The 27,663-nt window shown below is 44.8% G+C and overlaps 1 protein-coding gene across 1 annotated transcript; it reads left to right on the top strand.

Moving 5' to 3' along the window:
- The first annotated feature begins 264 nt into the window (after positions 1-264).
- On the top strand, positions 265-27,663 carry LOC144369106 (interleukin-20 receptor subunit beta-like). Its single transcript, XM_078028172.1, has 8 exons — positions 265-359; positions 9,835-9,961; positions 11,498-11,688; positions 15,579-15,703; positions 17,754-17,907; positions 21,466-21,608; positions 25,972-27,224; positions 27,334-27,663. The coding sequence occupies exons 2-7, from the start codon at positions 9,888-9,890 to the stop codon at positions 26,077-26,079; spliced, it is 795 nt and encodes a 264-aa protein (XP_077884298.1). The 5' UTR covers positions 265-359; positions 9,835-9,887; the 3' UTR covers positions 26,080-27,224; positions 27,334-27,663.

Genomic DNA, 27,663 nt, shown 5'->3' with positions numbered 1-27,663 from the left:
GTCTGGGCCGCGCCAGGGGACTCTGCCCCAGCAGGCTGGCAGAAGGCCCCAGTTGCGCTGGGCTGTCCAGGTGACACAGCGAATTGGCCCAGGGGTGAAGGACCTGCTGTGGCAGGAGGATCTGAGGCGGGTTTAATTAAAGGATGACTTATAAAAGGACAGGGGCTCTAGAATAATCTTTAGGGCTAGCCAGGCTGATCTGGCACCCTCCTCAGCCCCTCCCCAGGTCAAAGGGAGAGGGAGACGCTGCTGCTTTCGCAAGGAGGAGCAGGGAGGATGGAGACATGTCTGTGTTCAGAGGGGCCAGAGCAGAGTAAGAAGGCAAAGCCCTCTGTCCAGAAGGCACGGTCACCTGAGAGGTATTACAGTGTCTTCAGGGGTTCCTCCTCCTCCCCTCTTCCTCTCTCGCGTTTTCCGTTCTCCTTCTCTCTCTCTGTCATGTTGCTTTTCATTGACTATTTAGAGTCGCACTCCCTCCAGAGAGGTTACAGACCCTCGCAGGCATCTGCTCTGGATCTTAGCAGACCCTTCCTCCCCACTGCAGGGTTCTGCTGCCTCCAGCCACAGGACTGGGTGGATGTGTCACGCCCCAGCAGGAGGCGAGCAAGTGGAGCCAGGCATCCTCCATTCCCAAGAGCTGCCACCCCAGCCAACATGGCAGGAAAAGCAACCCCCCAGGAATTAAAACCTTCACCCCAGGGTGCACCAGGCACCTTCAGGAGCTGGGGAAAAGGCTCAACCCTTCAAGAGGTGCCTATGGAAATGGCCAGGGTGCTGCCGACTTGTGGGATGGTGGAGGACGGCCACAGCCATGCCCCAAGTGTGGGTACCCTACCCTAACCCCCCATGCACCCACACCTTACCTGGGGGGTAGCATGGCAGCAGTTGCTGCACCAGGGAAGAAGGGAAGGCCATGTGAGGCCAGGGCACTCAGTGGGAAAGCAGGTGGCTGAGAGCCCACCTTGGGAGATGGGCCTCTCCTGAGGCAAGGCTCCAGGTCCTGGCACATGCTCTGCTATCCCGATTGAACTCCCTTTAAAATGCAAACTCAGAGGAAATGATTAAGAATTTCAGGATGGCCACTGCAGAGCCAGGGCCATTCTGAATGTGGGACCCTGTGTAGCTGTGCCAGTCCTACACCTATGAAGCCATCCTTGAGAGGAGAGGGACAAGACCAGCTGGAGATGACACCCTAGAAAGGCAGTCAGGGAATAAGACCCCACCTTCGCTTTCCTCCCCATTTCTGGGTGGGTCTCTTCAATGGGAGAACCCAGATGCCAGCCAGAAGGCAAGATTGCCAGTGGAACAGAATCCACAGAGGTCAGCCTCCTGGGGCCGATGGAAAGACCAACGATGTGGAGAGTCTAATCCCACCCAGTCTGCACCTTCGCGCCTCAATATTCACTCTTTAATATGGGTGGGAAAAAGCTACCATATCACTGGAAGCTAATGTCAGCTTGGTCATTGGTATGGTCTGAATGATTGTGTCCCCCAGATTCATGTGTGGATCCCTAACCCCCCATATGATGGTCTTAAGAGGTGAAGCCTCAGTGACATGAGGGTGGGGCTTTCAGGAATGCAACTGGTGTCCTTATAAATTTCTATTGTTTATAAGCTACCCTACCTATGGTAGTTTGTTACAGTCACACTCCCACCTGAAACAGAAAGGGAGCCACCAGCGACATCCTCTATATAAAGTAGTGGGACTGCAGGCAACAATGAAGTAACAGCAGCATGACTGCAGAAACCCTGCTTCTGTAGCTGGTCCCAGGACCCACGGGGTAATGACATCCCTTCACCTGCTCCATGATCCCCTCAGCCTTTGCTAAACAGGGATCTTTAGCTGGCAGAGTGATCCCACCTTCCTCTCCTACGGGAACTCCACTGGCAGTCCCGTCTTACTTGGGTTGCTATAGTTTTTTCCATAAACTTGTACAGTGGGACATGGAAATATAATAAGAGATGTCCAATGCACCTGCAAGACTCCAGACCTGGCTCTCCCTGCCCCACTGTAGAGCAGATCTTCCCTTGGCCGTTGGGACTACTAGCATAGGCAACATAGCACCCCTCCCTGTGCATGTTGTTTGGCAGCACAAGGAGCCCAGAATAGGCAGGGATATTCCACTTGCAGTGCTTTGGTTCCTGGTAGAGAGAGTCTCCCTTAAGTTCCAACACTGCTTTGGTTTGGAAGAGTGTATCCCTCAGGTCCATGAGTTGGAAGCTGGGTCTGCAGGGTGATGCTATGGGGAGGTCCTACGGGCCTTTAGGAAGTAGGGCCTAGGTCACTGAGGGAGCACCCCAAGGTACATTCTGGGACCTCATGCCCATCCTCTCTTTTTCTTTGCTTCCTAGCTCATGATGTCAGCAGTTTGTTCCATTGTGCAATCCAAAGCCCCAAAGTAGTGGGGGAGTCACAAGGTCTAGGGATGGATCCCCCAGAACCATGAGCCCAAATAAGCCTTTGGACTATTATTACCTTCTATCCCTGGCTAAAGGACCACCTTGCACAGCTCCGTGTGGGAGGAGCCCGGAAGTAGCGCCCTGGAGGCGGGGCTGCAGCTGGGGGTGTGGTGGGTCTGGCTCCCAGGATCCAGGAGCTGAGAAGGTGAGCTGACCCGGAGCGGCCCCGATCTAGGCGCCCACACGAGGGTGGGACCCGGGAGGACTCTGCCGCCGCCCTGGAGCCTCGGTCCCGGGCTGCCTGTCCCCTGGAGCCGCCGGGGCGGTCCCCACAGCGCCCACCGCCCGACCCCGCTGTCCCGGTTCTCACCTGAGGGCTCTCCTCAGCGGAGCTGCTGGTCACAGCGGGTGGGTTTTGATTTGCAGGGTCCTGTTCAGGATGCGGTGGCCTCAGCAGTGTGGCCTGCGCCGTGGACCTCAGAGGAGAAGAGGTGGCCTGACCCGCAGGCCCCCTGGAGAGGGGAGGGCAATGGAGGAGCCCAGGTGACCTGGGGGCAGGAGACGGCTTAAAAGACAGACCCGCCCAGGTATTTCAGGTGTCACTGACTCTGTGTCCTTTTGTTTTCCTGTCGCACCTGTGGATTCTGGGGTTTAAGTCCTCGCTTTAAAAACCCTCTCCTGGTTCCTTCTGTGTACCTGACCCATCATTTTAAACTATGTTCCAAGGTCACTTTTTGGTGTATGTGTGGTTCTGGGGATTGAACCCAGGTCCTTGAGCCTGTTAGGCAAGTGGCCTACCTGAGCTCCACCCTCAGAGACCCTTGTAATTTTTTCCCCCTTGGCCACAAGGTCTAATTGCCAAGGCTGACCTCAAAGGTTCCTTTTCCTCAGCCTCCCTGGTGGCTGGCATGACAGGCGTGCACCTGGGACTGCCACACTCTAGCCTGTGATGGGAACTCATGTGCCTCTGTCCAGGGCTGAGCATGGTTCTGCAGAGCTGTGCTCCAGGCTCCCTGTAGGGCTGTGGAGGCTTCTGCTGCCCAGCAGCCCTGGTGCCATGGCCAGTGCTCCTCCCAGCCTGGGGCATCAGCTGCCCATTGCTGTAGGCTAACCGTATTTTCTTCTTATGGCACTCGTACATTCTCTGGAGTATGTTGGATGATTTGTCCATTAGGAGTCTAAAGTTTAACAGTCCACTGTTTTAATGAGTGTCTAGTGGGAGTATAGTTACATTGCTGGTAAGAGAATTAAATGGATTTAACACATAAGAAGGTTAGTTTGGTAACACTGATTAGTAATGCAAACACAGTGACCCAACAATTCTGATTCTGGATATTTACCCTCCAGTATCCTGCAAATATGTATTCATAAGCTGTGGCATGCACTAGATAATCTTTGTGCATACATAATTAGACATAAAAATGTTAGATGATGAAACACTGTCATGAGAACGAGATAAGCCATAGACTGGGAGAAAATATTTGCAAAAGAAATGTGATGTGTCAATATTGGTTCATTGATTTCAACAAGTGCAAGACTCTGATGTGTGCGATATTGATGGCAAGGGGGTTTTGTGTATGTGAAAGGGCCTATGTCAGTGTGGTAGCCATCTTGGGATGCCATAGCAAAATGCCACAGACTGGACGGCTTAACCAACAAACTTTTCCTTCCCAGGTTTGAAGGCTTGGGGGACTAAGATCAAAGTGCTGGCCAATTCAGTTCCTGATGAAGGCCCTTTTTCAAATGGGTATCTTCTTGCTGTGTCCTCACACAGGAGAGAGAAAATGGAGGAGGAGGACATTCATTCAGTCCATGGCAGGGAACCCTGTTTACATTCCATTTAGTTTTGCTGTGACCCTAAAACTTCCCTACAAAATTAAAAAAAAATGGTGATGACAATGAAGAGACCATCAGGGTGACAAGGTAGAGTGTGCGGATGGAATGAGTGGGCTTCTTGTCTAGTATGAGATTACTGTCTTGATGTGGATTTGTCTCTGTGTCTTCTATTCTATACCATTGCCCTACATGTCTGTTTTGGTGCTAATATCATGCCATTTTTTGTTACTATAGCTTTGTAGTATAGTTTAAGGCCCGGTATTGTGTTGTCTCCTACTTCACTCTTCTTGCTAAGGATTGCTTTGGCTATTCTGGGTCTTTTATTTTTTTAAATGAATGTCATGATTGCTTTTTCTATTTCTATAAGGAATGATGGGATTTTAATTGGAATCACATTGAATCTGAATAGCACTTTGGGTAGTATGGCCATTTTGACAATATTAATTTTGCCTTTCAAAGAGCATGGAGATTGTTCCATCTTCTAAGGTGTTCTTCAATTTCTTTTTTTAGTGTTCTGTAGTTTTCATTGTACAGGTCTTTCGCCTCTTTTGTTGATTCCCAAGGTTTTTTTTTTTTTTGAGGTTATTGTGAATGGAGTAGTTTTTCTAATTTCTTTTTCAGAAGATTCATCACTGATATCACTGATGTATAGAAATGCATTTGATTTATGGGTATTGATTTTATATCCTGCTACTTTGCTGAATTCATTTATTAATTCTAGAAGTTTTCTGGTGGAGTTTCTTGGTTCCTCTATAGAATCATGTTGTCAGCAAATAATGATAGTTTGAGTTCTTCTTTTCCTATTTCCTATTTTCATATTCCTTTAATTTCTTTCATCTGTCTAATTGCTCTGGCTAGAATTTAAGGACAATGTTGAATAGGAGTGGTGAAAGAGAGCATCCCTGTATTGTTCCAGTTTTTAGAGAGAGTGCTTCCAATTTTTATTATAATTCTTGGAATTGAGTAGATTAGTTCCTCTGCTTTTTTTGCAAAATTATTTTAGTTTGGGTTAGTTAGCTGCTCAGCACATGCTGAGTGTGTGTGTATACACACACACACACACAGAGAGAGAGAGAAGAAAAAGTAGTTTTGGTTATTCTAATTCCTTTGCCTTTTAAAATAAAATTTACAAAAACAATCTTGACAGGCCTTTGATAGAATTGTGTGAAACCTGTGTGTCAGTTTGGAGGAGAATTGCCATCTGAACTATTTTGAATATTCCAATCCGTGAACATGATATGTCTCTCCATTTATTTAAGTCTTTTTTAGTTTTTCACATCAACATTGAAAACTTTTCTCCATATCAATCCTGATATATTTTGTTGGATTTGCATTCATGCATTTCACTGTTTTTTTGAGTGATTGTAGTTTTAATTTCTATGTGTAAATCTTCATTGCTAATCTATGGAAATATGATTAATTTTTGTTTATCTTATGTCTTTCGAACTTACTTGGAATATCAAGAATTGTTTTTGTTCTTGTTTTATTCAATGGGATTTTCTACATACGCTATTATATCATCTGTAAATTGAGGGAGTTTTACTCCTTCCTTTCTAATCTGTATTTTTTTATTCTTTTGCATTCCTTAATACAGTGACTAGAATTTCTAGTATTCTGTTGAATAAGAGTGGTGAGAGTGGAAATCCTTGCCTATTCTTGTTCTTAGTGGGGAAGAATTCAGTCTCTTACTATGTTGCTAAAATCATAGCTGTAGACTTTCTGTGGATGGTCTTTCTCAAGTTCACATAAACTCTTTGCTCTTTTTAATTGAAGAGAGACTTTATTTTGTTTTAATCATGTATGAGTGTTAGGTTTTATAAATACTTTTTCTGTGTCAACTGAAAAGATGTGGTTTTTCTTTTTTAGTTTATTGACATGGTGGATTTCACTAGTTGACTTTTAAATGTTGAACCATCCTTGCATACCTGGAAAAAATCCTACTTGGTCATAATTTTTATACATTATTAGATTTGGATTACTAATATTTTATTGATTTTTTTGCACCTAAGTTCGTAAAAACACTTATGCAAGTTATTTTTGTTTGGGTTGGGGCTGTATCTCAGTGGTAGAGAATTTGCCTAGCACATACAAGACTCTGTGTTCAATCTCCAGCATTGTAAACAAACAAACAAAATATAAATTATCTTTGTCTGGTTTTGCCATCAGGGTAATGCTAGCCTCATAAAATAAGTTGGAAAGTTTTCTTTCCTCTTCTATGTATTGAAATAGTGTGTGTAAAGTTTGTGTTAATTCTTCTGTAAACGTTTGGTAGCATTCTCTAGTGAAACCATCTGGGTCTGAAGACTTAATTTTTGAGGGCTTTTAAAATATATAATTGAAGTATATTAATGAATAAATTATATTAATACATAATTTTTATTATATGAAATGTAGCCTTACATTTATACAGCTTCATATTTCCAAAATAGTTTTTTTTTTAAATTTTCCCAGAGGAAGGATGTCAGAGGAGACCATGCTTCACCCTCCTGTCCCACCCCCACCCCCACATGGCCTTTTTCCTTTCCATCTCTTTGATGATTTCAAAGTGAGGAATTGGGAGGTCAGGAAGCCTCCTTGTGGGTGCCCCAGGTGTTTCCTCATAGGGCTGACTGTGGCTAGTACGTGTGAGATGAAGGTGTATCACCAGTGTCCTACATTAGAGAAGAGGCAAGGGAATCAGATGGGGTGTTCCCAGAAGCCCCCCGGCCCCATTTCTTTGTGGTAAGAGGGCTTGATAACAAACAGCAGGTGCCAATATGGAGATAGGCACAGAGGGCCCCAGCTGTCCCCTCACTCCACTGTGCTGTTGATGTTATCACTGTGATTATAACAGCAAAGAGAGGCAGGTGTTGGGCATTAAAATAGGAGCATGTAAAATGGAGGAGAGAGGATTTCAGTAGAGGGTCAAGATCACTCTGGGGTTACCTGCAAGGTTACGCTTTGGGGTACCCAAAGTCCTTATGAGAGTAGATTCAGCTTCACAGGCTTCTTTCATTCTGAGCAAACCATTCTGGGTGTACCGCACACATCTATGTGAGCAGATACTTATGTCCCAGATTGGCTCATGGCCTTGCAATTGCTCTGGGGTGGAGTCTCTAGGCTGGCTTAGCACCTCTTATGACTGGACTCACTTCATAGCTGACCCGAGCCTGCACTCCCCACCTGGAAGCTGATGGCCCATTTTGCACTGTTAGAGGTCATGAAGGGATGTGCTTCCATACCAAATGTTGGCATGAGCAGGAGAGGAATATGACAAGAAGCTGGCAAGAGCCTGCATGGGTTTGCCACAAAGGAGTGGGAGGCTCAGGTTAATTCAAGTTGCTTAAGGTGACATAGCACATGACTGCTTCAAAGCCTGGAATAAGGGCCTGTCATAAGCAATGTCCTTCAGGGTTAATGTCCAGAATATATAAGGACTTCAAATAGCAAAACAAACAAAACACCCAAATAATCTGATTGAAAAAATGGATAATAGATCTAAATAGACATTTATTTTTAAAAAGACACACAAATGGCTAACAAGTATATGAAAAATGTTCAATATCATTAATCATAAGGTAAATGCAAATCAAAACCACAATGATTTAACACCTCACCCCAGTAAGAGTGACTTATCAGGGTTGGATTGTAGCTCAATGGCAGAATGCTTGCCTAGCATGTTTAAGACTCTGGGTTTAATTTCCAGGACAGACCAAAAACAAATGTCTATTATCAAAGAGATTAAAGATAACAAGTACTGACAAGTATGGGAATATTTGCACACTATTATTAGGAATATAAATTAATATAGTGACTATTGAAAACTGTGTGGAGCTTTCTCAAAAAATTAAAAAATAAGACTACCATATGATCCAGCAATCATACTACTGGGTATATATCCAAAGGAAATGAAATCAGTATGTTGAAGAGATATCTACATCCCTGTGTTCATTGCAGCACTATTCACAATAGACAAGAGATGGAAATAACCTAAATGATTAATTTATAAAAAGACAAAACTGTGGTACATGTACAGTGGAATACTGTTTGTCCATAAAAAGGATGAAATTATTTCATTTGCAACATCGTGGATATAACTGGAGGAATTTACTTTAAATGAAACCAGGCAGAATCAGAGATATTACATGATCTCATTCAGATGTGGAATCCCAAAACGTGGATCTCATAGAGATTTAGAACAGAGTGGTGATTACCAGAGCATGGGGGGAGTAGGAGAGAGGGAGAGAAGAGGAAACAGTTTGGCCAACAGGTACTAAATTATATTTAGATTTGAGAAATTCTAATATTTTGAATGGCAGCTATTATGAAGACAACAACCATAAGTGTAGGGGAGGATGTGGGGGAAAAGGGACACTCATACATTGCTGGTGGGACTGCAAATTGGTGCAGCCAATATGGAAAGCAGTATGGAGATTCCTTGGAAATCTGGGAATGGAACCACCATTTGACCCAGCTATCTCTCTCCTCGGGCTATACCCAAAGGACTTAAAAACAGCATACTACAGGGACACAGCCACATCAATGTTTATAGCAGCACAATTCATAATAGCTAAACTGTGGAGCCAACCTAGATGTCCTTCAGTGGATCAATGGATATAAAAAAAATGTGGCATATATACTCAATGGAATTTTACTCAGCAATATGAGAGAATAAAATCATGGTATTTGCAGGTAAATGGATGGTGTTGGAGAAGATGATACTAAGTGAAAATAGCCAATTCCCCCCCAAAAAAATGCCGAATGTTTTCTCCAATATAAGGAGGTTGACTCATAATGGGGTAGGGAGGAGGAGCATGGGAGGAATAGATGAATTCTAGATAGGAAAGAGGGGTGAAAAGGAAAGGGAGGGGGCAGGGGATTAGCAAGGATGGTGGAATATGATGGACATCATTAATCAAAGTACATGTATGAAGACACAAATTGGGTGTCAATATACTTTATATACAAACAGAGATGTGAAAAATTGTGATATATATGTTTAATAAGAATTGTACTATATAAAGACATGAATTGGTGTGAAAAAATTCTGATATTGCACAGTAGAGTGAGTATAGATAATGTATTAGATATTTCTAAAAGGTTGGAAGAAAGGACTTTGGATGTTTTTTCCCCACAAAGCAATAATACATGTTTGAGGAGATAGATACTGATTTGAACATTACACAATATGTGTGTGTATCAAAGCACCATGTGGTAGGTGTACCATAAATATGTACAATTTTTATATGTTTGTTAAAATAAGTACATACATATCATGCCTATATAATAGGGTTTGGTTTTCTCATTTGTATAGTGGATGAACCAATGGTCCTTAGTCCCAGTAGGGTAATGAGGATTAAAGGAACAATCTAGCACATAGCTTAATAGAATATAAGATCTTGCTTAAGATTACCCATTATTATTGTTAATATGCCTTTTTATCACAAAGGCAGAATTATAATTATGGTAGCCAAAACTTAGCATTAACACAAGTATGATAAAATTGGAGTTGTCATCATTCACAAACCTGTGTGGCCTTTCACTGGACGCTACCAGTCTGAAGCTATGGCATTCCCCCATGTCAGCCACCCCTCAGCCTTCCTCTCTGCCTTCACTCAGATGGAGTGGCCAGTCTGCCTGCCCCTCAGAACCTCTCTGTGAACTCAACCAACATGAAGCATCACTTGACATGGAGCCCAGTGATCCTGCCTGGAGAAACAGTACACTATTCTGTTGAGTTTCAGGGGTGAGTGATTGGTTTTTGTTTGAATAATTTTTCCTCCCTCAGACAGCAATTAGTTCCTGGAGACACAGCCCCTTCCTTCTTGGCTCAAGGAGGCCTTGTGAGCCCAGGGATGGATTATCTCCAATGATCTGCCCCCTCTGTGTGAGTGGGCATTGAAAGAGTCAAGGAAGCAAGGAACCGCCCTTTGGTTTTGACAGTGAACTCTCTAGAAACATGAATGTGTAGACATACATTTTGTTGTGGCTTCTTTTCAACAGTGAGTCAGCTGTCCAAAGAGTTTGACCCTGACTTGAGATGGACAAATCATTGGAGACCCAGATCCTTTGGGAGGAGAGAGAGATCTCAGTTTTCTTGACTATATATAGTCTTGTACTTAGAAGCCAAAACAAATATTCACCCTAAAGATCAGCTGGCCCTGGGGCCTACCAGGCTCTAGTCTTCTCCAGGAATTTGCAACTGTTGAGTAGTGACAGCAGCAGAGAAAGTGCTCAATGTATTTCATTGGCAGTAAATACAAACTGATCACATTATTTAGAAGTGTGTAAGTATTATAGGCTCAAGACACAGCTGACAACATTTCTGGATATAGGGAACTTAATATATGAAGGAGGAGATGGGCAGAAAATATACTAGGTCCATTATTTTTCAATATGTATCCTTTAGCTACAGGGAGTTATTTAAGTTTAAATTAATTTAAATTAAACTCAAATATCTGCTTCCCAGTCACACCGGTCACATTTTGGATTCTCCAGGGCCATATGTGGCTAGTGGCTGCCATATTGAGCACTACCAGTACTGAACATTTCCATCAATTCAGAAAGTTCTACTGGGTAGCAATGCTTGAGGCAATTTCAGAGAGTGATTTGTGCTAGAACAACTGTAAGGCTGAGGCAAAAGGGCTGACTCTTCAGCTGCTTTATAATAGGTGGTTGGAAAGGCCTCTCTGAGGTGGTGATCCTTACATCAGATCTGCAAGGAACCATCCCTGTGAACAGCAGGGACAGATCATTTGAGAGAGTGAACAGCTGGTCAAAGGTCCTTTGGAATTAAGAGATCAGCATTCTAGGAGAAATGACCAGGAGGTCAGTGTGGCAAGAATATCTCTCTTCTGAGCAGGGTGAGAGAGAAGGCCAGAATCTTATAGCAATGGGGATGAGTTTGGATTCCATTCTAAGTGCTGTAAAAAGCCATGGAAGACAGAAATGTCATGGTATGCTGAGGGTGGTGAATGGCTTGAAGAACAGCAAGAGCGGAGGCTGGGAGACCTCAGCAAGGCAGGACATGAGGGTGGCTGAGATAAGGGTGCTGACTGTGGACATGGAGAGAAATACACAGATTGGGGTTCATGCCTAGGTTTCCCTTGGCTGGTGACAAAAGGAGTGAAGAATGGATGGTTGGTGAGGGAAGAGAGTGGAAGAGCTGGGGGTGGGGAGCAAATGCTGACTATGAAGAGTGGGAGAATGGAGACAGTTCCCATCACCTTTGCGCCTGGGTCAAGGGGTTGGTGTGACGCTGCATCTTCTTTTCTTTGGCCAGAGAGTACGAGAGCCTGTACATAAGCTGGATCTGGATCCCCACCAGCTGGTGCACAGTCATTGAAGAACCCAAGTGTGACGTCACGGATGACATCACTGCCACAGTCCCTTACAAACTCCGCGTCAGGGCCACATTGGGCTCCCAGACTTCTGCCTGGAGCACCCTGAAGCACCCCTTTAATCGAAACTCAAGTAAGGCACTTTTTTTCCTTACTCTCTGCTCTACCATGTTCCCCTTCTCATGTTCACCAAGACTTTCAGGATCCTTTTTATCATCAAAATAATCTTGCAAAGCTAGAGTATGGTGGATGTAAACCACTCTTACTGATACATTTTTGAAAAATATTTTTAGTTATAGATGGACATGATACCTTTGTTTTTATTTGTTTGTTGATTTATTTAATGAGGTGCTGAGGATCAAACCCAGTGCCTCACATGGGCTAGGCAAGCGCGCGACCACTGAGCTAAACCCCCAGCTCGCTGATATATTTTTAAAATTGCTGATCACTTCCCTCTCTTTGGTTCTTTGACTTTGGATGTCGTTGCTGACTGTCTTGGTCAGGGTTTGTGGATGGTGGAGACCCTGGCATTGGGAACTTGGCTATTCCGGAAATAGGGAGATAGCTCTAAGATTGCCTCTGACTACACCACTCGTACCTCCATAAATCTTATACAGCCTCCCTTCTGGTGCCTCCTGAATTCCATATTTAATGACTGTCAGCAACTTTGTTGTTGAAAAAGATCTATTTCTTTAATGGCCATGAGAAATAGTACCCTTCTGTGGTTGCTGGGAAATGACTCTTCTAATTGCTATAGTACCTGGAAAATGATTGAAAAAGAAGACAAGAATATGGGTAGGTGTTCACATATAGCTGAGTGCAAGCAATGGCCAGAGCATGTCAGGATGTGCAGAGGTGGAAAATAGTAGAAGCCAGGACTTGATGGATGGCAGGGGGTAGAGAAGCAGCTATCCATGTGGCTTTGATATGAAGCTTGTCAAGTCAACAGAAGGTAGCCATGGAAGAGAGAGTGTCTAGGCAAGGTCTGTCTCACAGCACAATCCTTCTGGCTGCTGTGTGGAAAGTGACCTGGAATGGGCAAGCCTGTCCAGAGCAGCGGAAGAGTGAGGAGAGGGTTGTAACACTCCAGCTGATTCAAGATGGAGCCCAGTCCCAAGCGTGGAGGAGAAGGAGGAGGAGGAAAGGATGAATTCAAGAGACATGATGAGTTAGAAAGGACGGGGCTTGGAGACCAGTTATTAGGGGATAGGGCTGGGAGAGATGGTGATGGTGTCCAGCTTCTGATTAGAGTCAGAGAGAATGTCATCCAAAGCAGAGACACTGGGAGAAGCAACTGGTCTTGAGCAATGAGAGACATCTGTGTCTCTGTGCCCTTTGTGATGGAGGTTCCAGCAGAATAACATGCCATGGATGCCTGACTGGCAGCTGGACATCAGGATCTGGGCCTCAGAGAGGTCAAAGCCAGAGACACACAACACCAGAGTTGGTAGCTAAAGATTTGGGAGAGTATAAGATTATCCAGGGAGAAGATATGGGAGACAAAGAGATCCTGGGGTCTTGGGGAACCTCAGGGTTTAACATGTCTATGGAGAGAAGATGGATGGGCTGGAAGGTCATGGAGGGAGAAAAGGCTGAAGGAGGCCCCTGCACGGGTCCTCAAGAAAGTGACCTCATGGAATGGAGGGGATTACAGTGTGGTTCCCGGGGTGGAAGACTGATGGAGGTGGGAAGCAACAGGGCAGCTCTTCCCTTAAGCAGGTGTGGGTGAGAATGCAGATGGTTGGGAGCTGCAGGAAGAACAAGGGGAAGGGCCTTTGGTAGCCTTTTATTCAGAGGTGGCAGAAGATTCTCTGCTGTGAGTGAGGGCAGAGGAAGTAATGGGACAAGGTCAGGGTGGTTAAGGAGCTTGTGACATTGGGTGGACCTTAGAAGGTGGGGGCTTAGAAGGTGGGGGCGCCCAAGCAAGAGGCTGAGGAAGATGAAGACAGCTTTGAAAGGGAAGTTGGCTCCATGGAACTTGAGGGATGTGGTTCAAATCCCAGTTCATTCACTTGATGCTTGGGTCCCTGCCTTTTCCTCTGTAAAAGGGGCAACAGGTTGCTTCACTGGATAGTTGTAGGGACCACATGAGAAGAAATGTCTAAATTACTCAGCGGAGTGCTATCCTACCATAGCACTCAACTGTGGGTAGGTGTTATCACTTTTTGCTCTAGGGATGCCTGGAGTCGAGAGCCAGAGAACAGAGGAGTGCAGGGGTGGGGCAGGAACAGGATTGTTGGAATGAAATACCAGTAGGAATTGTGGTGCCAAAAATGGATTCCTCCCTCTGGCCTCCTTCCCAGGCAATGGGAGGACTTAGTGGAAATGGCAGGATCCTAGGCACTGGGGGAGGGCACTGCAGCTCTGCCTCTGCCTGCAGTACCCAGGTAGCACCCAGCACCACCTCCCTCTGGCACCTGGGAGATGCCAAGACTATTGCTGGGGATTGGCAGCTGTTGGAAGGAAGACTGGGGTCAAATAGATAAGGGAGTGCCTTCCAAACTACGTGGGCAGGGCTGTGCTGTCAAACATGGGCTGAGAAGGCCAGAATAAACAGGAAAAGGTCTTGCTGCAGGGGGAGCTGAAGAAAGGAGCCCGTAATTGCATCAGAAGGTTGAAGATGTGTTCTTGAGCTATCCCTGCACAGTGGAATCAGCAACTAGGCTGGGTGGCTTGGTGATCTCTTAAAGGCATTCCGTCTGTCCTTTTCTGTTTGTAAAAGGCCACTCTGACTTTTCCCCAGGAATGTGAAAGATCCTTCTTTAAGGCTTCCCTATAGAGGATCTTCTGCCCTTAACCTTGTTGGGAGCAGAGGTTCTTAGCCTCAACTGCATGCTGGAGTCAAGGAGGAGCTTGAGAACCACACTCCTGGGGCCCATTCCTGGAGGGTCTGATTTGACCGATTTGTGTGCATCCTGGTCATTGGGAGTTCAAAATTCTTCCTAGTTATTTTAATTATAGCTGGACTTGGGATTGCCTGGTACAAAGAATAAACACCCCTCATGGGGGAGCTAGAAACATAGACATGGGATCAAATTCTGGTCATTAACTGTGATTCTGGGAAAGACCCTTAACATTTCCATACAAACAGAATAATATTTACCCTCTTAGGTTTCCTGGGTGGATTAAATGAGACAAGTATGCAGAATGCTTAGGACAGAGGTTCCTGGCCCAACACTGTCAAAAAATTCTTCTCTGAACTTCGGGTCATTTTCTCTAATAATATCTATCCTCCATAAAGATGGAGGTCAGAGGACCTGGATCTGCGAGGCACATATGGATTCATCATCAGTAGCGAGGGGGTGGGAGCTGCCTCTGTGACCCCTTCTGTTCTTGGCCTGGTGGTGGGGATTCCTCTCTCTTTGGGATCCAAGTAATGTAAAAGATGATATTTATATTTAAATTGTAATTTCTAGAGTCAATGTTAAAATTTGTAAAAAGCCTTTGACTTGCCAATAATATCCCTCTGTCAGGATGTTAGATGAGGCCTAGAACAGAATAGCTAACCTATCCACAGGCCTCTGGTGGTTTGCAGATGTCTGAAAGTATTCAGATGCCTGTACATGCCACTGTCTATGAGAACTATAGGGATGCACATGCCCTGCTAGGTATGTTCATTCCTAAGGGGAAAATATGGGGCCCAGCTATGCTCCACATAGATCCAAGTTCAGGCAGGTGTTTGGCAAGCATTAAGAAATGGCATCTGCTCATTAGATGAGCCAAGGTAAAGAGCAATGTCTACTAAAATATTAGGTTAGTGGAACCTGGAGCACACAATTTTAGAAGGGAAAGTAATAATGTCTACTTGAGTATGTAATCCCTTTTCTTCTTTTCTTGAGTATATATATTTCTGGAAAAGAATAGAAGACTTTATCGAAGTTAAGAGGCCAAAAAAACAAAAAACAAAAAACAAAAAAAAACAGAATCATAGTAAATCTTTGCCATTTGGGTTTCATTCATTCATCATTAAAAAAGTGGTCCTGCCTGGGACTGGCTTTGATTCTGCCCTTGTCTTGCCAACAGCCATCCTCACCCCACCCAGGATGGAGGTGTCCAAGGATGGCTTCCACCTGGTCATTGAACTGGAAGACCTGGGGCCACAGTTTGAGTTCCTCATGGCCTACTGGAGGAGGGAGCCTGGTGCCAAGGTGAGTCAGGCTTTGCGGGGAGATGGCACAGCTCTCTGAGGGTGGGTGAGGAGAGCCAGGTCCTGCAGTGCTTACTGTCTGGGCAGCCTGAGAATGAGCAGCTCTGGGTGAAGCCTGTGGAGGGAGAGATGACTAGATGCTCACCATTCCGTGGGCTCCTTTAAAAAATAAAAATGCCTTAGTCCACTTTGGTCTTGGCTGGGAACATTTTCAGGCAGATCTGCTGAAGTTTGGGGGACAACCTCATTCCCCAAACTAAGCTAGATTGACCTGGAACTTCTTTTGAATGGACTTTCCCCCCTCTCTCATCAGCTGATCTCAGCCAGTTAAGGGAAGCAGGCCAGGGTGTTCCAGATCAACTGGATGATTTCAAGAGCCTACGAGGCTGGTACAAGCCTCTTGAGGGTGTGGATCTTGGCAGGGAAGAGAAGGGGGCAGCCAGCCAGGAGCTGGCTTATGAATAAGCCCATTTAATTAGGAGCAGGTAGGCCATGCAGAAAGCCCGGGAGGGAGCTGCCCCTCCCCATGGGAAGGCTGCTGTAGTCCAGGAGAGTGGAGTCCAGCCCTCACAAAACAGCAGCAGCAGAAGGGGTTGGGCACCAATGGAAAGTGAGGGGACACTCAAATCCATGGAGCCCCTGTCCAAGCTGAGAGGGAGACAGGGCCTAGAGGCCCGCTCCCATCAGCACCAGGAAGTAATGGGCTTTCTCAGAGTATTAATATGGGCTCTAATAGAATACCTGAGCAGAGCTGGCAGAGTCTCCTTTCTCCAGGGACCCCTACCTGTGGTGGCCTTGCTTCCTTTCTCTGAGTCCTCTTCCTGTGGCTCCCTGCCCAGCTTACTCCCAGGCCCTGCCCTTCATCACACCTTCCAACATATGCCTATGATGGTGCCTTCCCAGCCACTCAAGGCCTCTGAGCCTGAGGCCTCTCACAGTATCCTCTCCCCTTTATCCCTACTTCCAGATCTAGGTATTCAGTTTCCCAAGACCAAAGTCTTTGGAGAGGAATCCCATTGTTCATGCTCATCGGGCCAAGCTTAGTGGTTGCAGGGAGCTAGTTGGTCTCTGATAGGACCCTTCTCAGACTGGAGGTATCCCAGATCACTTAGTGGTGTCTGAGTGCAGTGCATATGCCCTGCCACACACTCAATAGGGGCTTTAGGTTGGGAAGTGTCCCCTGGAAGGTGGGTGGGGGCAGGTAGGGCAGGCAATAATACCAGCCCTTATCCCCATGAGGTCAGAGCCAACTGATAGGACATGGCATTGCCAACCAGACAGGTGGAGTGGTGCTGGGGACAGGGTCAGCACCTGGCAGGAGGCAGCACACAGCTCCCTCAGATTCTTTGGGACAGAGTGGCTTTCCACCCTTGTAACTGTCAGGGCCAGTGCTCAAAGAGAAGTATGTGCCCTGAGTCACCTAGGCTCAGCCTACACAAGCCTCTGCAGGCTCAGATGCAGAGCACAGGCCCGGGGCAGGCAGTAGATGTGGAAAGGTGAACAGCGGAGTGCATAGACAGAGGGATGGATGGGCAAGTGGGGAGGCATGGCCCACAAGCTCTCTGATTTTATGCACTGATCTCTGTGGCAGCAGTGACCATGCCAAATCCTTGCCCAGTCAGATTTACAAATTTCCAGTCTCTGCTCAAGTATCATCCTTTCAGAAAGGTTTCCGCTAACCACATTGTCTAAACTAGTGCCTCCCTGTCACTCTCTAGCCCTTTGCCTTTTCTCTGCACAGCTTTTATGGCCACCTGACATGTATGTATATATTGTTGGTCATCCCCACGAAAGCTCTACAACAGCAGAGACTTTGCCTCCTTTGTTATATGCTCTGTCCCTGTTCCTGGAACAGTGCCTGATACTTATTAGGTGCCTAATAAACGTGAGTGGATAAACGAGCAAGTGAGTGCAAACATGCGTGAGTTAACAGGAAACATTCTGTACGTACCCCAGATAGGAAATTTCTGCAGTGTTCCCTTCCTGGCTCTCCTCAACCTTTCCAGTCCTGCTACCCTCAGAGAATAACTGTGTTTTCTATTCTCCCAAAGGAACAGACCAAAGTGGTGAGGAGTAGGGGCATTGTTCCTGTGCACCTGGAAACCATGGACCCAGGAGCCACATACTGTGTGAAGGCCCAGTCTCTGTTAAAGGTCATCGGGAGGCACAGTGCCTTCAACCAGGCAGAGTGTGTGGAGGTGCAAGGTAAAGAAGATCTGCCTGTCCCTTGGGCCCCCGCAGAGGTGACAGCCCCTCTTGGTGCATGCTCAGGTGCCTTTGATTCTGAGCCTTCCCTTGATTTCGCAGACCTGGGTGGGTTCTGGTGGTGAATGTGTGCAGGAGGCCATCCTAGTGCTGGGTGGGGATTTTTAAGCAGCTGTCACTCTCCCCGTGAGAGCTTCCTCCTCCCTGGGCCAGATGTGTCAAGGCTGATGAATACTGCCTGTGATTAGAGGTGGCTGCAGGAGAGGCCACCAGGTTCCTTGGCGAGCCTGGGAAGGAGGTCATACACCATACAATGCCACAGTTTCTTTTATTGGAAGGGGCTTTATGGAGTGTCTTCAGAAGCCTCTTTTTTTTTCCCCCCTTGACACTAAAAAAAAATTTTTTTTTTTTAGTTGTAGATGGACACAATACCTTTAATTAATTAATTAATTTTTTTATGTGGTGCTAAGGATTGAACTCATTGCCTCACAGGTGCGAGGCAAGTTTTCTACCACTGAGCTACACCTCCAGACCCCCCTTGAAATGTTATGGTCTAAAAACTTGAATAACTTGAAAACCATTTTGGAAAAAATAAACCCAACAAAATTCTACATCCTATGATCCTACCATTCAAATATCACCACTTGTGTGTGTGTGTGAGTGATCTTTTAGTCTTGAATATATAGTACATTCATATGGTGCAAAAAATATAAGAGACACATGGAAATTTTATTTTCCATATCCATTTTCCCCACCCATAAAATTCCTATACCCTCTACCATAGATACGGACTTCTTGCATATACTTCTGAAGACTTTTTAATGCATATACAAGTAAATGAGAATATGTTTACATATATTGCCTTTCCTTTTCTTTGTGGGGTGGGTACTAGGGATTGAACGCAGGGGCACTTGACCCCTGAGCCACATCCCTAGCCCTATTTTGTATTTTATTTAGAGTCAGGGGTCTGTCTGAGTTGCTTAGCATCTCTCTGTTGCTGAGGCTAGCAAAAATGGTGGCATGTTCTATACATTTTTCTGGATCTTGTCTTTTTCATTTTATGTATCTTATAGATTTTGCCATATTAATAAAGTAGTTCCTTTATCCTTCTTTATTGCTACATACTATTTCATTATATGTATATGAAATAACTGATTTAACTAGTCCCCTATTAATGGGCACTTAGTTTTTCCCAAAATATTTTGCTATTACAGCCAATGCTCTAATTAATTTCCGCTAATACATTGATTATTTTGCCAGGGATGGGTGTGTAGCTCAGTGGTAGAGGGCTTGTCTAGCATGCATAAGACCTTAAGTTTGACCCTCCCAACATTGTGAGAAAAAAAAAGATAATTTTTCTGGTATACATTTATTTGAAGAATAAATTATTCGAGGTAGATTGACTTGGTTGAAGATATAGACCTTTAATTTTGATTACTGTTTTCAAATTGCCCTCCAAAGGAGCGTAGCCCTCAGTCATTACCTACACGTCGGAGTTCTATAGCATATAAACACTGTGCCTATTTTTCTGTTTTTCCCCAATAACTAACGTATCTATAACTGTTCCCATGTAAATGTTCTGATTATTATTTTATTCACTTTCAAAAAAATCATGTCTTGTTTAAAAAATCCAATCAACACAGAAATTTTAAAAAGGGTCAGAGTTAAATATTTTCCACTCTTCCCCATATACCACTCAGGAGGTTTCCTTTGGTGAGTCTGGCATTTAATCCTCCCAGTACTGTCTGTGTGATTCCAGTGCTCACACACACAAAGGGGCCTATCCCATACCTAGTGTTCTGTGCCTGGCTCGTCTTCACTTGGCAATATATCATGAGCATCATTTTATGTCGGTATCTTTGGGTCCACCTCAGTTTTTTTAAATGCTGCATAGTAAACCAGTATATTTAATATCTCCTTATTAATGAGAATATTTTGTGTTTTCTAGTCCTTTGCCACTATAAACCATGCTGTAGTAACCAAGTGTGTATCTGTCCCAATTCTCATTTTAATAGCTGAATGACTAGCCTACCATTCTGGTGAATCCCCTTTATTGGGTATTTGAATCACTTCTGTTTGCTTTTGGGGGGAGGGGAGGTACCAGGGATTGAACTTAGGGTCACACAACCACTGAGTCATGTCTCCAGTCCTATTTTACATTTTACTTAGAGACAGGGTCTTACTGAGTTGCTTAGCACCTTGCTTTTACTGAGGCTGGCTTTGAACTTGTGATTCTCCTGCATCAGCCTCCCGATCCACTGGGATTACAGGCAGGCGCCACCATACCCAGCTTTCATTTGCTTTTGAAGATGATATTCATTATTTTATTAAATGAATATTTACTGAGTATTCACTGTGTGCCAAATCCTGGCCTGTGAACTTGGATACAGCAGGGAAATCCCTGCTCTCAAGAACCTCCCCTCTAGTGGAGACAGACTCCCAACAAGCAAAAGATGGGATGGTATCAGTGGGTTCCATGAGGAAAATCTACCAGAAGATGCCTGGAGGGGTGGGAGGGGCAGGGACCACTCTGGGCAGAGAAGGGGGTTCTGTTGCTGTATTCCAGAAGTTTCCATGAACAGACCGATGCATATAATTGTTTCCTTTCTTGGAATTATTTTTTTGGAATTGAAATCATAGGAGTGGATTGAAAGGGTATGAACATTTGTGTATCTCTCAATGTACACTGCTAAAATAATTTTCAAAATCTTTGAAACAATATGCATGGCCCCAGCCACTTGTGTGACTACCAGCTTCTCCACAACCTCCCTGGCTAAGTTACCCTTCACATTGTGAGCTAACTACCTGACCGGGGGGGCTTAAATAAGCTACTCCAGGTTACACAGAACAGAGATGAGAAAATACTGCATTCCCCTTCTTCATCTCCAGATGCCCAGGTCTGGTCCTTTCTGCTACATTTACAATTACAATAATTATGGGCTTTGGAGCTAACCCTATCTGTGTGACCTGGGGTAAATTGCCTATCCATTCTGAGCATAGAATCATCTTATAAAAGCAGAGAAACAGGGATTTACCACCCAGCCCCCAGCATAGAGCTGGAAGGAGGAGCCACATAACAGGGGCTTGATATATCATAGTTATTATGTGACTGTTTTCCAGACTTAATATTCTCCTCCATAAGATGGATCAGTGCCAACAGCAAATTGCAAAACACTTTGTTTTCGGTTACCACCAGCCAGTTCTGGGGCCTGGCCGGGTGCCTTCCTCTGGCAGCTGTGCCAGGTATGTGCTAACACCACTCTTGCCTTCACACACAATGCTCCTCCCTTCCCCTTCCTGAGAAAGATATTTTAATCTTTTCTGGAGCTTTCTGGAAAGCATACCTTAATCTAGATTTTCTAGATTAAATCTAAAATTTAGATTTTAGAAAAATGGCGGCAATTTTGGTCACCAGGGCACATTATCAAATCTCAGGTTTCTGGCTTCTGCTGTCTTGATTGACATTCGGCGTCAACTCCAGGGGTCAGGGGAGGCCTGGGTTTGGAGGCTTCCCCTTCATTGTGGTTTCTAAGCGTCTTCTTGTCTTTCTGTCTCCAGAAGAGGCTCTCCCGCTGGCCCTGGCCCTGTTTGCCTTCCTTGGCTTCATGCTGATCCTCGTGATTGTGCCATTCTCCATCTGGAAAATGGGTCAGCTGCTCCAGTACTCCTGCTGCCCCGTAGTGGTCCTCCCAGACACCTTGGTAAATAAGCTTCCTCTTTCCTTGCAGCATGACGCTGATCAGAGGGCTGTACCTTAGGCCTTAGGTGGGCATGGCATGCTTTTTGTGGGTTTTTTGGTTTTTGGAGAAGAGCACCTGTCTCAGTCTGTATTGCTAGAATAGAATATCACAGATTGGGTAATTCATAAACAATAGAAGTTCATTTGGTTCTGAGGAAAATATGACCTTTGACCTTTGGGTTTGACTTATTTTGCTTAACATAATATTCTTAAGTTCCATTCTTTATGACTGGCTGAAACTCCATTGTGTATATATACCACATTTTCTTTATCCATTCATCCATCGAAGGACACCTAGGCTGGTTCCACAGTTTGGCTATTGTGAATTGTGCTGCTATAAACATGGGTGTGCATGGATCACTACAGTATAACAACTAATTCTTCAGGATAAATACTGAGGAGTGGTATAGCTGGGTCATATGGTGGTTTCATTCTTAGTCTTTTGAGAAATCTCCGTGCTGATTTCCATAGTGGCTGTAGTAATATACAATCCTACAAACAGTATAGAAGTGTTCCTTTCTCTCCATGTCCTCTTCAGCATTTATTATTGTTTGTGTGCTTGATGTTGCCATTCTAATTGGAGTGAGATGAAATCTCATTTTAGTTTTGGTTTGCATTTCTCCAATTGCTAATTATGTTGAACATTTTTTTAATGTATTTGTTGGCCATTTGCATTTCTTCGTTTGAGACATCTGTTTAATTCATTTGCTCATTAATAAATTGAGGGTTTTTTTTGGGGGGGGGAATACCAGGGATTGAACTCAGGGACACTCAACCACTGAGCCACATCCCCAGCCCTGTTTTGCATTTTATTTAGAGACAGGGTCTCACTGAGTTGCTTCACACCACGCTTTTGCTGAGCTGGCTTTAAACTTGGGATCCTTCTGCCTCAGCATTCCCAGCTGCTAGGATTACAGGCGTGCACCACAGAGCCTGGCTGAGTTTTTTTGATGCTGAATTTTTTGAGTTCTTTATATATTCTGGCTATTAATCCTCTGTCAGAAGAAGCAGCACAGTTTTTCTCCTATTCTGTAGGTTCTTTCTTCTCATTCTCAAGTCCTTTTACGATCTACATCAATCCATTGGTGAAAGTAGAGCCCTCAGCTAATCATCTCTCAAAGGTCCCACCTTAAGGCTGTTGCCTCGGGAATTCAGTTTGCAATACATGCTTTTGGGAGAACATATTCAAACCACAGCAATTTCTAATCAGAGGGTCTAGGAGAGATCTCCCTTCTCCAGGGTATAGGCACCTCCCTGAGGCCACCTCTGCTTTCTCCCAGGACCTGGCATAAACAAAACCTGGTGTTTGCCCAGCCCAGGATGCTTGCCATTTCAGGAGTCATACACAGTTTTTCTCTTCTGAACTGTCCTGCTGAACCTTCTTGGTCCCTTTCTACAGTTCCAACAGTGGCTACATTCAATAACATACTCCAACACAATATATTCAACTGATCCGCCAAGGGCATCAGGGTAAAGAGCATGTGTGGGAACATGGGAAGTCTGGACTATGCTTTGTCTTTGGTGGGGATGGCGTGGGGACATGGGGGGCAATTTGGACTTCATAGTGACTCCCAAAGACTAGGGGTCCCTGCCGGTGTTCCTAGCTCTGCACTAGCCTAGGATTCTTATTCTACTCCAGGGAACACAGAGCACAGGAGTGAGTGTGCCCGGGGCCATGGTGGGGAGAAGCAGAAGCCAGCAGTTCCCACACGGTGCATCTGGCCACCTCTCTAGATGCCTCCCTGGATATTCCAACTTCTATTCTGTTTTCTCCCCTGGATTTCTAAAGTGGACAAATTCTCTGAGTCAATGCATTTCCCCACGGTGCTGTGTGAGAGATAGATCATTAGTGTCCATTAAATCCCAAACACATTCTGGAGCCAGGCGTCACTACCACCATCCCCCTTCTCTCAGCAGAGCCTAGCTTCTCTGACAGTTGCATTGTTTATACATAATCCTCCAAACTGTTAAAAAAAAAAAGCGATTTCCAGCCAGCCTTGCAAAATCCACACATCTTGCCAATTAAACTGTAGAAAATTACCAATCGGAAATCCTTGGCAATTCTCCAAAATGTCCTTCCAGGTTTGTGCTTATTTTATCTGTGTGGGTAAAATGTTACATGTCTATATCTACAATTTTACAATTGGGATGGCTGCACTCTGAAATGTGCCATGAAGAATTCCTTTCCATTAAAGTTTATATCACCATGTAACAGTCAAAGCAAAAGTACCAATGCAAGGACAATCATGTTAATTCGGTCCAGTGTATATTCTCTATTTAAAAATATAATTTTTCCCCATGTCTTTCATCCATAGTTGCTTCCCAGGGATGGGGCTTTGGTGCTAAAGGGTCTTTCTTTCCTTTCTGTGACTGACTTCATTCTTTCTTTTCTTGCTGTCATATTCTACTATAAGGTGGGTGGCAAGCATAGAGATGGCCTCAAGTTAGTAACAATGGACCACCCCAAATGTGGCCTTGTGTGCTTCACAGAAAGTGGCATTTGTGAGTTCAGATGCTTTTGGGGATCAAATAGGTACTGGAAAAAAATGTCAATGCAGTACAATGACCATGACTCAATAAGAAGAGGTGATGGACCCAGGAAAAATCATTCCATCTAAAGAAAGCAGCTGCTTATTAGCTCCAGAAGGTTGCCACAAAGGTCTGAGCCAGTGCTGCCAGACCTCCAAGATTCATTTATTTATTTTTTGCAGTGCTGGCAATCAAACCCAACTAGACATGCATTTTCCCACCAAGCTACACCCCAGTCTGAGATCTCCAAGTTGTAAATAGGAAACCTCAAAGTCCAGATCCTTATGAGAAATCTCATGATTTTTAAATATTGAAAACATATTTTGGAGGACCTGGGTTGTGGCTCAGTGGTAGAGCACTCGCCTAGCATGCATGAGGCACTGGGTTTCATCTGGCACCACATAAAAATAAAAACAAATAAAATAAATAAACTACAACTAAATTTTAAACAAAATGATAACACATATTTTTAAAATATCATTGGAACCTTGCTTGAAAGTTAGTTCTAATTGTGCAACAATGTTTAATTTTTTTTTTTTTGAGGGGTACCGGAGACTGAACTCAGTGGCACTTGACCACTGAGCCACATCCCCAGCCCTATTTTGAATTTTATTTAGAGTCAGATTCTCCCTGAGTTGCTTAGCACACTGCTTTTGCTGAGGCTGGCCTTGAACTCGCAATCCTCCTGCTTCAGCCTTCTGAGCTGCTGGGATTATTTAATTTAAATGTTTTAGAATTGTGCTGTCCTTTAAAGTCATATGTGATAGATTGGGAGGACAGTACAAAAGATTTGAAAAATTTTAGTAATTTTTTACTGCATGTTAAATGACAATATTTTGGTGTATCTGTTAAATAAAGTATATCACTAACAATAACTCCACCTATTTCTTTTTACTTTTTAAAATGTGCTGCTAGATTTTAAAAATTGCATATGTGGCTCTCATTGCTTTCACTGGACAGCACTGCTCTAGGATTTAAAAATAATCAAGCAAACCTCTACAGGTTTGGCAGTCAGGGTCCTGAGAATCTGACTAGGACCAGCAGCAGTGAATTGATGGCAGCTCCAGGCTAACACTCCTGCTCAGAGAGCCCTTCTTGTGTGATATCTTTTCTTATTGTCGGTTGGACATCAAGAGTAAACCCCTGAAGCTGCCTCTTTAGAAACAGGATCAAAGGTGATTGGCTGGATGATGCTGATGTCTAGGAGACCAAGGTGGTGGAAACCATCATGCCTGTTCATTTGTGTGCATGTACTTTAGGAATGATGATCAGGAGGTCAGTGGGAGGTAACTATAGAAGAACACAGAGAATTTGTGGAGGTGAGCATACTAGCAATGAAGTCCCTTTGAATAAATGGGTATCTGCATGTTTGCAACTAGCAATGATTATGCACCAGGGTCTCAGGAAAAAAAAATATGAGTAAGAAAGAGACTGCATTTATGAGCACCTTCTCTGGACTTGGCACTGTGATAGTTGCTGTTCATGAAGCATCTTAGACTAGTTCATTGTTCTTCAGCTCTTGTTGGAAAATGGTTAGTTCACCCCCACCCCCACCCCCCGAATTCTGGAATTTTGGAGCACTGACGCATCAGGGCCTGGAGGGAATAGCTTGGCAGTGAACTGGGAGATGACCTCAGCAAATGCTGGAAGTCACTGATCTAGGGGTTGGAATTGTCTTTGGGATTTTTTTAACAGCTTGAAATTTCATCAAATAATTGGGATTTTTTTGACACTCTTTACTCTCACTACTTTCTACTAGTGACATCTAATAATCATCGATGAAAATTAATTTTCAGAAAGGAACCAATTCACCCGAGAAGTTAATCAGCTGCAGAAGGGAAGAGGTGGATGTCTGTGCCACAACTGTGCTGTCTCCTGAGGAACTCTTCAAGGCCTGGATCTAGACCTGAGGAAGGGCCCACAGACTGGCCTGCAGGACACAGGACTCGTGAGGGGTGAGGCTGTGTTCCTGTTTTCCTCCACGTATGAAGGACAAGAGAAGTCTGAAGAGCCTGCCGTGTCCATGTGCGGGAGCAACTGTCAGAGGCTGAGTGTCGTGCCAATGGCACTGGTGAGAGTTCAGGAGATGTGACTTCCAGACCCAGAGCTGACATTTGCTAGCTGAGTGACCCTGGGGAAAGTGACTTCATCCCTCTGGTTCTCAGGTTTCTCTTCTGCAATGGGGATTAACTACGCACCTGTCTCTGCTCTCTGTCTCTCTTTCTATGTATGTAAATACATTCAGCCCTTGTAGGTCTGCGGGTGGCATTCATGCCAGGAAAGGCCAGTGCTCCTGGAGAGTAGGATATAAATGTGGAGTAAGAAGGATCAAAGGCCATACGTGAGTTGGCTTGGGCTCCCCGCTTTCCCAGAGGAAATGGAAGAGGAAAGGAAGGATGGGAGCAAGTGTTGATCTCACTTCAAGCCAAATGCTTATGCAGAGGTGGAGGGCTCAGCAAGCCATGGTGGGTGACCTGGAAGGCCACAGCCCCCCTACGTAGGCAGTACACCAGTGCAGGGGATCCACAGAACACCATCAAGTGTGGACTGAGTGCACATCTTGAGGACGGCCGGTAAAATGTGTGTGTGGTGTGATGAGAGGGCAGGAGGTGGTCGGTTCCAAGTGTAACATTTGCAGCGTCTGTTTTTCCTGTGGCATTGTCAAAGTGCAGAAGTAAAAATCAAAAGGGGTGGTCTTTTTGGTTCCTGCAAAAAAAGTGGGCTTTGGGGTTTTAGTTACATCACCAGCCTTGGGTCCAGAGAAGTGTAAAATACACACAGTTCTGGCTTCATGCTTCAGCCCATAGTCACAGGCTGCCTGCTTTGGGGACAGCTTCTGCTGCACAAGAGCTCCAACTGACTCAGGTGGCAACAAGATCACCTGACCAGGACACTCTTGGTTTTTCCCAGAGGCCCCTTTCCATAGGATTTATGTGGGGACTTCCTTTTCCTTTAGGCATTCTACTCAGAGATCCAGACTCTGCCTCTTCTACTCTGATTTTCCTGTTCTCAACTCTGGAAGCCACTACTCTCTCCTCTCCCCAACCAGGTGAGAGAGCCTAAGACTAGAGAAGGAGTGGAGGGAGGAAGTTTCTTGAGGAGTGAAGGATTGATTGTTGATCAAGACCTGTACCTTTTTATTCCCCACTCCCTCCCAGGTCTGGAGCCTCTGAGTGGGTTCCTCTCTACCCCCACTTCCTGGCCCTTCCAGCCAACCTGTGGTAGGGACAGTCTAACTGCCTCAACTAGTTGTCTTCCCCTTTGTAACACCACCACCCCACCATCCTCTCTCCACCTGGCAGGGTCTCAAGTAGATTGGGGAGGGCTGTGTCCAAGAGTGAGATATCCTAAGTGCTTTGCCTTGATGTTCTTCTTGTTGGTTCGACTCCTTTATGGAGAGTATGTGTGAATTTTATACTGTGCCTGAACTGGAATCATGTCCATTTTATAAAAAATAAAGACCACATGACTACATGGGTCATACTTGA

The sequence above is a fragment of the Ictidomys tridecemlineatus genome, chromosome 12 (genome assembly GCF_052094955.1).
Source record: "Ictidomys tridecemlineatus isolate mIctTri1 chromosome 12, mIctTri1.hap1, whole genome shotgun sequence".
NCBI lineage: Eukaryota > Metazoa > Chordata > Mammalia > Rodentia > Sciuridae > Ictidomys > Ictidomys tridecemlineatus.
Note: the sequence above shows the minus strand (reverse complement) of the source record. Positions and strands in the feature narration are given on the sequence as shown.

Coding starts and splice junctions, on each gene's coding strand:
- LOC144369106 (XM_078028172.1), top strand. CDS start 9,888: ATGAAGCATCACTTGACATGGAGCCCAGTGATCCTGCCTGGAGAAACA. Junction 11,689..15,578: donor CCCCTTTAATCGAAACTCAA/GTAAGGCACTTT, acceptor TCTTGCCAACAG/CCATCCTCACCCCACCCAGG. Junction 21,609..25,971: donor TGGTCCTCCCAGACACCTTG/GTAAATAAGCTT, acceptor ATTAATTTTCAG/AAAGGAACCAATTCACCCGA.